General features: G+C 37.3%; 1 protein-coding gene across 1 annotated transcript; it reads left to right on the plus strand.

Moving 5' to 3' along the window:
- The first annotated feature begins 7,906 nt into the window (after positions 1-7,906).
- On the plus strand, positions 7,907-8,842 carry LOC133128252 (trace amine-associated receptor 1-like). The gene is made up of 2 exons (XM_061241631.1): positions 7,907-8,132; positions 8,205-8,842. The coding sequence occupies exons 1-2, from the start codon at positions 7,907-7,909 to the stop codon at positions 8,840-8,842; spliced, it is 864 nt and encodes a 287-aa protein (XP_061097615.1).
- The last annotated feature ends 2,101 nt before the right edge of the window (positions 8,843-10,943 follow it).

Genomic DNA, 10,943 nt, shown 5'->3' on the forward strand with positions numbered 1-10,943 from the left:
AGGTATACAGAGTGTTTCAGACTTCATAGATTGGGGGATGTCTTTGTACATTGCTCTATGTAGTTTTTGAGTGATTGAAATTTGGTGCAGCGAGAATCAAAGCGATAACAGGTGGATTTTATTGTGAGTATTAATTTTGTAACAATTATGTCAGGTATCCAGTTTTGGTTATTGGCATGGAGATGCAGGCAAAACCATTTGTAAAAGGAACAACAACCTTTTCATTTAAAGTGAGGACATCTAACTGAAATCATTGATTGAAAATCTGAAAGTTGATACACAAATGGTTGTTGAATCCTCATGATTGAATTTTTAGAAGCAATTCCAGTTGAGTGGAAACCAACATGGTGTGATTTGGTATTGTTACATTGAAGACATGTTTCTTGAAGGTGCAAGCTGCAACTGAATTATTTGTCTACAAATATTACATCTGTTAGAAGCAGGAGGAAACGCTTTCTTCAGAGGTATACAATAACTGAGCTTGAGTACCTCTTAGAATGTTCATGTTTGGTCTCCTTAGAAAGTGGCTAAAATCTTTTGATGACAATATCATACTGCTCGATCCTGCTTCTAACAACATAAGGGAACTTTAATAAGTAAATTGTCAGTTTCCAGCTTCCCGCTGTGCCCCCCTGAGGGCAAGGTTCTTCCTCCCCTTTTTGTTTTAAGTACATAAAATGTGGGCCTTCCTTTACTGGGATGGATATTGACACTGACACTTTAAGGGAGTCAAGATAGTGGACATTTGGGGATTTATCTGCTCTTGGTTTTCACAGGATTTTGGTCTTACAGCTGATCTTTGTCAGTGATTTTAAGAAGATTCATCTGCCTTTGGGCCTTTGGACTTTCCTTTCAGTTTTTGGGAACTTTGGGGAGACATACACTGGAGTTTGGCACTCTGTTTCATTATTTTCTTTTGTGAATTGTACTTCTTTGTTTAACGTAGTGGAACCTGTCTATAGATTTGCCGTGGATCTGTGTTGTAACTTCAGACATTTCTAAATTTTAATCTGCTAGTGAGTTCCACATTTTTAAAGGTTGATCTAACAGGTTGCTCTGCCTATTGAAGAATTTGGTGATTTAATTGATAATTGATATATTTGAAAATGATTCATTCATTTAATCAAATACACTTATGTATTTAATGACATACACCTATATTCAACATGAAATTAGGCATTTTCCACCATGGTTGTTCTGAGAAAGAGACGGCACCCCTTACAAAGAAATCCATGTTTAGAACTTTTTATCTGAGTTGTGTATGAATAGAAACAAAACATAACCATGATTGAAATGTCCATTTCCCTCTGCCGAGTATTTTGGTACTGTATTTACTTCCAGACTTTTCAGCTCTATAATGATAATGCAAGCTGCTCATGATGAAAAAGGGCACTGCTGCCCCCATACTGTCGGAACCTGCAAGCATTTCAGACCGATGTGTATTAGAGTGCTCACATATGCCACCTGGTGCTGGTTGTCTGAACAACAAGTAGTTATTGTGAAAAAAAAACTTTAAAATATATTTAAATTTGCTGCCAACCAGCAGATCTCCTGAAGCAGAAGCGCCAAACATGAAACTTCTGAATATGCACAACAAATGTAAATTTCCAGGCCACAAAGAGATACTGGCCATCCATTATTTCACCTGTTTTCACCTGTTTTTACTTTAAACACTTTTTTGTATTACCTATTTAAACATAACATGTAATCTTATTTATGCTTTCTACTATAGTTGGTTTAGGAAACATTCAAAATGTTTATTTTTGGTAAGATATTTCAAGCCAATTCCTCAAGAGCAAAGTGAAAATATCTTAATTCTCCACACTATTTTATTTTGCCGTCATCAGGTTGAAAATCAGTGATTTCAAATATTAGAAATACATTCTACATTATGATGAAAAATGGTTTTCACTGGAAAAAAGAGCAAACGTCATAAAGCTATATTCTCATATCCAAAATCTGAAAAACTCATTGTTTTTCTTTTCTAATGTTTGACTCCTCTTTATACAAGAACCACAAATGAAATAGACAAATGAACATGCATTTGAAGACAATGTTTGACAGAAGATATTAGTTGAAAAAAGAGCAAAATACATAAGTCTGAGATCCAGAAAGTGATACAAATGCTGATGTCAAATGAAAATGTTTTTGAATTCATAAGTGTGTCTAATCTCACTTGAAGTAAAGTACTGTGCAAAGGTTTTAGGCAGGTGTGAAAAAATGCTGTAAAATAAGAATGCTTTCAAAAATAGAAATGTTACTAGTTTATTTTAATCAATTAACAAAATGTATGAACAGAAGAAGTGAATGAACAGAAGAAAAATCTAAATCAAATCAATATTTGGTGTGACCACTCTTTGCCTTCAAAACAGCATCAATTCTTCTAGGTATACTTGTACACCAGTGGAGGCTGGTGACTTCCAGAATTGAGGAGGCCATTTTTTTCCGCTTGCTCACTTCACTCGCGATGGAATGTTCCCTGTTCTCTTATCTGTCTTTGTGCTGGCCAAAGGCATACTATTTGGAGTGTAAGCTACAGTCAGAAAGTTCTGGCTGATGAAATTCATTGTGCAGAGCTTAGCCTTGTGCCTTTCTGAAGAAATGACATTGCTGTAAGTCTATGAGCCTGCCTGATAATTAAGCTGAGAAATGACATTTGGATGTAATATAAATGCCAAGTGAACATGTGTAAAAGGCAGGAATTTTAATTATGTAGTTAAAAACAATTTTGTTTAGCTTACATTTTTCATTCTTCTACAGCTTCAACATGTAATCACCAATTTAATCAAGTTTAGCATATAAAAAAGATAAGATAACACTTTCTTTATCATATGTAGTTTTATTCAATATATTTAATATAAAATATGTAAAAATATGGTTCCAGTTGGCTTTATCTAACGTTAACGTTATCCACTAGAGGGCAGCACTCTATTCGTTTTTAGAGTGAATTTCCTCACAGAGCAACAATTCAGTAATTTGATATGGAAGATTATTAAATTGACTTGTAATAAAACGAAATGGACTACATTAAAAATAAAACTGTTCAATAAATCCCAAATGGTGTCTAACATGACCTATTGAATGTCATTCTCACTCCCTAGTATCTGGAATCTGCATATCTCCAGCCCAAGATCTCAAATTGCGCTAGAACTTCAGGGATGATAGCCAGGGGTGTTCTCTAAATTTCCTGAAAAGCACAAGTTGACAAGTTTCCTAGGGGAGGCCTGGCCTCCCTTAATACAAACTGATAGGGAAATCTGGCCTGTTGCTTTACAATTGCAATATTGGGTTTTAGCCATGGGAAAATTTAGATTTATGAACAAAACTAAAATAATATGAATATAAAAAATAAAAAATATGTTTTTTGTTAAAATAAATAAAATAAATATATTTATTGTTTTTTTTAAATCTCTCTCTTCTCTCAAATTATTGGGGAGGCCAGGCCTCCTCCACCTCTATGGAGGAGCCTCCACTGTTGTACACGGTTTTTCAAGGAACTCGGCAGGTCGGTTGTTCCAAACATCTTGAAGAACTAGCCACAGTTCTTCTGTGGATTTAGGCAGCCTAAATGCTTCTGTCACTTCATGTAATCCCAGACATACTCGATGATGTTGAGATCAGGACTCTGTGGGGGCCATACCATCACTTCCAGGACTCCTTGTTCTTCTTTAAGATGAATATAGTTCTTAATGACATTGGCTGTATGTTTGGGGTCATTGTCCTGCTGCAGAATGAATTTGCATCCAATCAGATGCCTCCCTGATGGCATTGCACGACGATTGCATGAATTCTGACCAAATCCCCAATTTTAGTGTAGTGGTTAAGGTAAATGGTACTGTTAAGGTAAATGACTGGGACACACAAGGTCAGTGGTTCTAATCCCGGTGTAGCCACAATAAGATCTGCATTAACCCTGCATTGCTCCAGGGGAGGATTGTCTCCTGCTTAGTCTAATCAACTGTACGTCGCTCTGGATAAGAGCGTCTGCCAAATGCCAATAATGTAATGTAATGTTTCTATGTCTGGAACAAGTTGAGCTCACTTACAAGGTTTGTTGACCAGTACTAGGCAAGCAGTCCATTAGTCCAGCTCATGGGACCTGCTGTGCACAAACTGCAGTAGAACTTCTTCTAAGTATACAGCCAGCTAGTGGCAAGCAATTCTAGTGATAGCAGAGCTTTTTATTCTCCAGCGTAAACAAACTATTTGTCCAAATAGAGTGAAAATATCTTAATTCCCCATAATATTTTGTTTTGACATCATCAAGTTGAAAATCAGTGATTTCAAATCTTAGAAATAGATTCAGTGAGCACTTCATTAGGCATTTATTAGACCTATTTTTTTAGACTTCCACTGCTGTAGCCTATCCACTTATGATGCATTGTGTGTTCAGAGATGCTCTCCTGCATACCATTTTTGTAATGTGTGGTTACTTGCATGACTGTTACCTTCCTGTCAGCATTGGCCAGTCTGGCTATTCTCCTCTGTTATCTGTTATTAACAAGGCGTTTCTGTCTACAAAACCGCTGCTTACTGGATTATAAAAAAAATGTTTGCACCATTCTTTGCAAACTCTAGTGACTAGTGTGCTTGAAAATCCCAGGAGATCAGCAGTTTCTGAGATACTCAAACCACCATGTCTACCACCAAGAATCATTCCATTCAAGTCACTTAGGTCACATTTTTCCCCATCCTGAATTTTGGAGTGGACATTAACTGAAGCTCCTGACTCATATCTACATGATTGTATGCATTGCACTGCTGCCACACAATTGGCTGATTTGATAATCACATGAATAAGTAGGTGTAATAAAGTTAATAAAGTCCTAATAAAGTGTTCGGTGAGTATATGGTCTACATTCTGATGAAAAATGTTTTTCAAAATAGCAAAAGTCATATTCGTTTATCCAAAATGTGAAAAATGCAAAATTCAATGTTTTTATATTCTAATGTTTGAGAATGCTTTTTTCAAGAACTGAAATATACAAAATATCATGCGTTTGATGACAATACTGACAGAAAATATAAGAAATTGAAAAGATCTAGGAAGTGATAGAAATGCTGAAATCAAATGAAAATGTTTGTAAAATTTTCATCATCAGGGTGTCCAATCTCACTTTTGCCTCTAGGAAAAATAAACAGAAAAAATACATTTGCGGAATTTACATTCAGGTGGATAAGAACTCATCTTTGTTCAACAACCAAGGTCAAGTTTTTTGATAGCGGTATGTCTTAAAAATGTAAAAAAAAGGGTGTCTTGGTGGCGCAGCCTGTAGAGCACTGACCGCATGCTCATTGCGAACCGTGACGTCGGCGGCTCGAATCCGACCGTCTGACATTTGTTGCAGGCCTTCCCCTCTCTCTCGCTCCCATTCTTCCTGTCTCTCTATACTATATACTGTCCAATAAAGCTGAAAAAAGGTCTAAAAAAAATGTCAAAACTATTTCCAGAGTAACTCTTTAAGATAGCCTTCCCTTCAGTTAACTCTTCAGGTGTGTTTGAATATGGAATCAAAATGCATGAAGTGCAATGAAGTTTGTGCTCACAAATTGTACTTTCTTCAACATAACTGAAATACGATTATTGGCTACCGAATTTACTGAGGCAATTTGAATAGCCTTTTTAATAAACAAGAATTAAACTTGCAGAGGCAGAACATAAAATCACTTTCCCTACATCTATTGTCTGAAAAATGCACATTTCTGGTCAGACAATGGGCATTCGGTTTTTTCGGGAACTGATTTGTCCTCGGTCAGCACTAACAGGGCTTTAACCCCATCCACTCTGCCCCCTTGTGGTTGCCAGTAATCAAATTATTGTTGCCTTCATATTTATATCATAAAAAAACTGTGACACAAAGAAACGGCAAAATGGTGATGCCAGATTATTATAAAGACAATCTAGCTCGCGTGAACAGCAGTTAAGATTCTTATTGCAATGCAGGGCAATAAAACAGCAGGCTCCCCCATGCCATACTAACAGTTTACAATCCTGACCTTGTCACAGACTCAGGCAATAAAAGGCATATTCTAACAATCCTCAATGCCATTTCTATACGTAAAAAAATTACATTGCAATATATGAACAAAAATATACAATCCAGAAGTTGCATGAATTAAAACCTTTTTTTTTTCTTAGCTCACTTTTATTCCACATCCGTGGGACACATTTCTGGTTTGGTAGAAATACAAGTTTGTTTTGCAGATAAAATTCGACACAGCAATAATTATCCAACCTGGTTCTGAAGCTACGACTATTTCAGACTAACGATGAAGTTTATTAGCCATTTTCGAGAGAACTGTGTTTTTGCCGGGACTGTACCCAAATAATCACCTTAAGTAATCCTTTCTGGAGAGCTTCATAAAAACATACTCTCATATACTGTAAGTGAATAAAGCACATGAAGGTTAATTTTCTTTATATTTTCTATTTAAAAAATCTGGCTTTCCTGATCATTCATGTGTCTGGACAAAAAGACATGCAGATGTTTTTTATTTGGAGATATTTGGCGACAGTTGAGGACAACTGGGTGTAGTTTTTGGGAAACCTCAAGTGGAATTTGAATTCCTGTTGATATCTTTACTATATTTTGTAGACAAGTTGGCATAAAGTTTCTGCACACATATAAAGTAGTTTTGGGTTGGCCCTCGATTTAATCATTGAGATATTAATTGCTAAACTATAAAAACATAAGGTATTTTGTCATTGTTTTTGTATTTTAGTGTAATGTTTGTGTACACTGTATGTACATGCTCTGAAATACATTTGGTCTGTCTCAAATTTCTAAATGGTGCAAGCCTCTTCTTTAATTAAATTTAATTCCGACTAGTTGTCATGAAAATAGTCCATGATTCTATCTGTACTAGACAAGAATATTGTATATTCCCTGTTGTCTGGCCTCCCCAGCTATATTATCTGACAACTGCAGCTTATTCATGAAGCAGAACCAGCGGCCTTCTCTAGGGTATGTGGTTTTTCCATTCTGAATGTTAATAAATCAGTTTATTCAGGAACCACAAAGAAAATAATAAATTAAAATGTTAGACAAATCAAAAAGGCTATCACCTCATCCAAATAAGTATGTATTCTTCTGAATTCATGGCAATGTCTCTTTACAGACCATATGTTTATAACAATATGGAAATGTCCAGTTAAAAGCACAAATATTTCCCTATTGCTAAATCTCCCTCCCTCACAATGAACAAGCTGTGGGGAAAAAACAAATGGCCCAAATACATAGGACATTTTCTCACTATGAAACATTTAAACAAAACAAAAACAATTGATGGCTGCTGTAGGAGCTTAGGGAGCACAGTGAGTGCGTCACACTAAAGCTTTGTGGGACAAGCAAACAGTATATAACAGAACCATCCTCACTGATGCTGCACATTGCAACAAAACATCTGACCGAGGGAAATCCTGGATATATTTCAGACTACTGACTAAAATATTTATTTTAATCTACATTAAACTGTAATTATTCAAACAAAAGAAAGAATGTACTATTGACTTGGAATGCAGGATCCAAATGGAGACACCATTATTATTGTGATTGAACTCTGAGGTGAGAGGCAGAAATATAAACACAAGAAATACCTTTCTGATGAAAATCCTGCTATGCCAGTGATATATGACTTTAGCATCAGTGATACTTATTAACATATATTCATTCAAGTGAGGATATCGGCAGATACCATGTATATGGTATGAATGGTTGCCTGCTCAAAGGCACATCTTTTTATTTTGCTTCTTTTTCCTGAAATAGATAGGCATATTGTATCTATTGTAAACCATTATATTGGAAAATGTAAGACAATGAACTTCAGTGAACCTGAAATGACTGAAGATTTATATTTCTGTTATGAGTCTGTGAATAAGTCTTGCCCGAAGATCATCTATCCAACAATGATACGGATTCTGCTGCATATTTTCTTTGTAGTCATTATTGTTATAACTTTGTGTGGAAACCTCCTTGTCATCATTTCCATTGCTCACTTCAAACAGCTGCACACTCCAACCAACTACCTCATCCTCTCTCTGGCAGTGACTGACTTCCTTATGGGAGGCTTCATCATACCTCCTTATATGGTGCGAATTATTGAATCATGCTGGTATTTTGGAGATTTGTTCTGCAAATTCCATTTGAGTGTTGATGGCATGCTGTACACTGCATCAATGCTAAATCTTTCTTTCATTTCCATTGATCGATATTATGCAGTTTGTCAGCCCCTCCACTACCGGACCAAGATCACCACTAAAGCCACAGTGATCATGATCCTGATCAGTTGGAGTGTGTGTGCCTTTGGTGCGTTTTTGTTTGTATTTCTGGAGCTGAACTTATTGGGCAGTGAAGATTTTTATGAAGAAAATGTTGCTTGTGTTGGAAGTTGTGTTCTTTTTCAGGCTGAAACAGCAAGTGCAATATCTTGCATTATCTGTTTTTATATACCTGGGTTCATTATGTTGGTCATGTATCAAAAAATCTTCCGTGTTGCACAGAAGCAAGCCCAGTCTATTCACAGCATTGCCTGTAAGAATGCGCAATCTGAAAACAGCACATCATCTAGCAACAAGGAGCGAAAGGCTACAAAGACCCTGGCAATTGTTATGGGGCTATTCTTGTCATGCTGTACACCCTTTTATATGTGTACCATAATTAATCCATTCATTAATTATTACATTCCACCTGTTTTACTTGAGACACTGTTCTGTATTACCTATTTAAATTCAACATGTAATCCTATTATTTATGCTTTCTACTATAGTTGGTTTAGGAAAGCATTCAGAATGTTTATTTTTGGTAAGATATTTCAAGCCAATTCCTCAAGAGCAAATTTGTAAATCAGTGATTTCATATATTAGAAAAACATTCTACATTACGATGAAAATTGGTTTTCACTGGAAAAAGAGCGAACGTCATAAAGCTATACTTGCCAGGTTCTGTTTTTTTCATTGTCGAGATTGTGTCTAAGTTGTTAGCGTTTCCGTGTTTTTGTAACCTCTGTACACACTGTAGCCACCCTGTCAGTTTGTTCACTTCATTTGTTCGTTTCACCTGTGTTTCACTTCCTAATTGTTTCCCATACCTGATTACCATTCCCTCTTGTTACCTGTGTTATTTAAACCCCTTTATTTGTGCAGTTCGTCGCCAGATTGTCATGTGTTAAGACCATACTCTCCAGTGTTTATTTCTAACTGATCTTTGTTACCACCCGTTTCGCCCCTGAATTCCGCGTTTTGTTTATCCCGTCTGTCTGATTTTGAACCGTAGTTTATCAACCTGTTTTTGTATATCCACTTTTGTTTTCGAATTCAGTTTTTGTCTGATTAGCCTGTTTGTAATCGACTCTTCACCTGTGATCACGATTATGATTTGGAATACCCTTGTTATACCTGTTTGCTGGAGTTTTGACCCATTGCCAAACTCATGGACTTTGTACAATGAACTGCCTTATCCATTCTGAATCTGCTTGCCTGTCTGACCTTCATATTTTATAAAGAATAAAATCTGTGCCTTGGTCTCGCATCTGGGTCGCTTGTTCTACGGACCTCAATGTTTTTCTTTTGAAATGGTTGACAACTCCTCTTCATACAAGAACCACAAATGAAAAACAAATGAACATGCATTTGAAGACAATGTTGACAGAAAATATATTAGTTGAAAAAAGAGCAAAATACATAAGACAATTGCCTGAGATCCAGGAAGTGATACAAATACTGAAATCAAATGAAAATACTTCTGAATTCATAAACATGTCTAATCTCTATTGCCTCAAGAAAACAAAACAAAGATAAAACATTTGTGGTTTTTCCTTTCAGATGGAATTCATCTGTAAGACGGAAATTATTAATAATAAAAAATTATTATCTGGCATTATCACTCAGGGCTGGTCAGCTTGCTGGCTTCCTCTGGTATTGTGGAATATGTGGCTGTAAAGTAATTTAACCCAGGTGCATGCACCATTAACCCCCACTATCTCCGCACCCATACGGGCAGGAGCCTGTGGGGGAAGACTCAGGCCTCCAGCCGTAAAACTCGTTACGACGGGGCAACATCCTTTATGGCACGGGAAGGTTTCAGAGGGCACGGCCTGTTAGGCCCTGACCTTCTCCTGAACCCCCCTTTATTGCTCTCTCCCTCTTTACTCAGTCACTAAATGATGTGTACAGCATTGGATGTTTCATGACAAAGTCAGTTTAGATCATATTCATGTTTGGTATTATTCTGATTGTTTCAGTGCGACTGGTGCAATGGTTTTATTTCTGCAACAGCAAACCCTGGACATGTTAACCAACCAGGAGAAACTGTGTGGAGCTCTGCCCCAGTGAAAGCCATGTGCCTCAACCCCCCTGCGTTTCCTGGGGAGGCGTGGCTCCAAATTACAGATGGGTGACCCATATTTAGGGTTAACATCAAAGGCCAGATTTTGGATTTAAGGACAGTAAACTAAGCAATCTGGGAGAATGCAATCAGCCTGAGACGGGTGCGTGGGGGTTGGACCCAAAATGCACGACTCTGAAACAATAGTTAAATAAAGTCCCGTTAGGGCTTTATTCGGGACGAGTCCCAGGAGCGTAGTAAACACAAGCAAAGTCCATACACGAAGATCCAGCCAAACAAATATAAAACAAACAAAAAGCACGGTGCCGAGGGAAGAGGCAATCTCGTAGTCGGTAGACGTGCAGGGAGGTCCGGTAGCAGGAGAGCAGTCAGCGGAGCGGGGCAGATGAACAGGCCGACGGCAGGCAGAGGCGTAGTCGTAAGCGAAGCGGGAGTCGAAACCATGAAACAATCAGCGGGGCAAAAGTACAAAAACGGTAGGCGAGGACGTAGTCAAAAAACAAACGATGGTCACAAAACAGAAATCAATAAGCTATGGTCGGTAAACAGGCTTGGATCGTAACGTGTAATCAAAACAGTAAATGCTCAAGAGTTGCGTGG

Source organism: Conger conger, chromosome 5 (assembly GCF_963514075.1).
Source record: "Conger conger chromosome 5, fConCon1.1, whole genome shotgun sequence".
Taxonomy (NCBI): domain Eukaryota; kingdom Metazoa; phylum Chordata; class Actinopteri; order Anguilliformes; family Congridae; genus Conger; species Conger conger.

Excerpts from the sequence above, each read along its gene's own strand:
- LOC133128252 (XM_061241631.1), top strand. The coding sequence starts at position 7,907 with ATGATACGGATTCTGCTGCATATTTTCTTTGTAGTCATTATTGTTATA. Across the intron at positions 8,133-8,204 it reads GTATTTTGGAGATTTGTTCT|ATCGATATTATGCAGTTTGT; the intron begins GCAAATTCCATT and ends TCATTTCCATTG.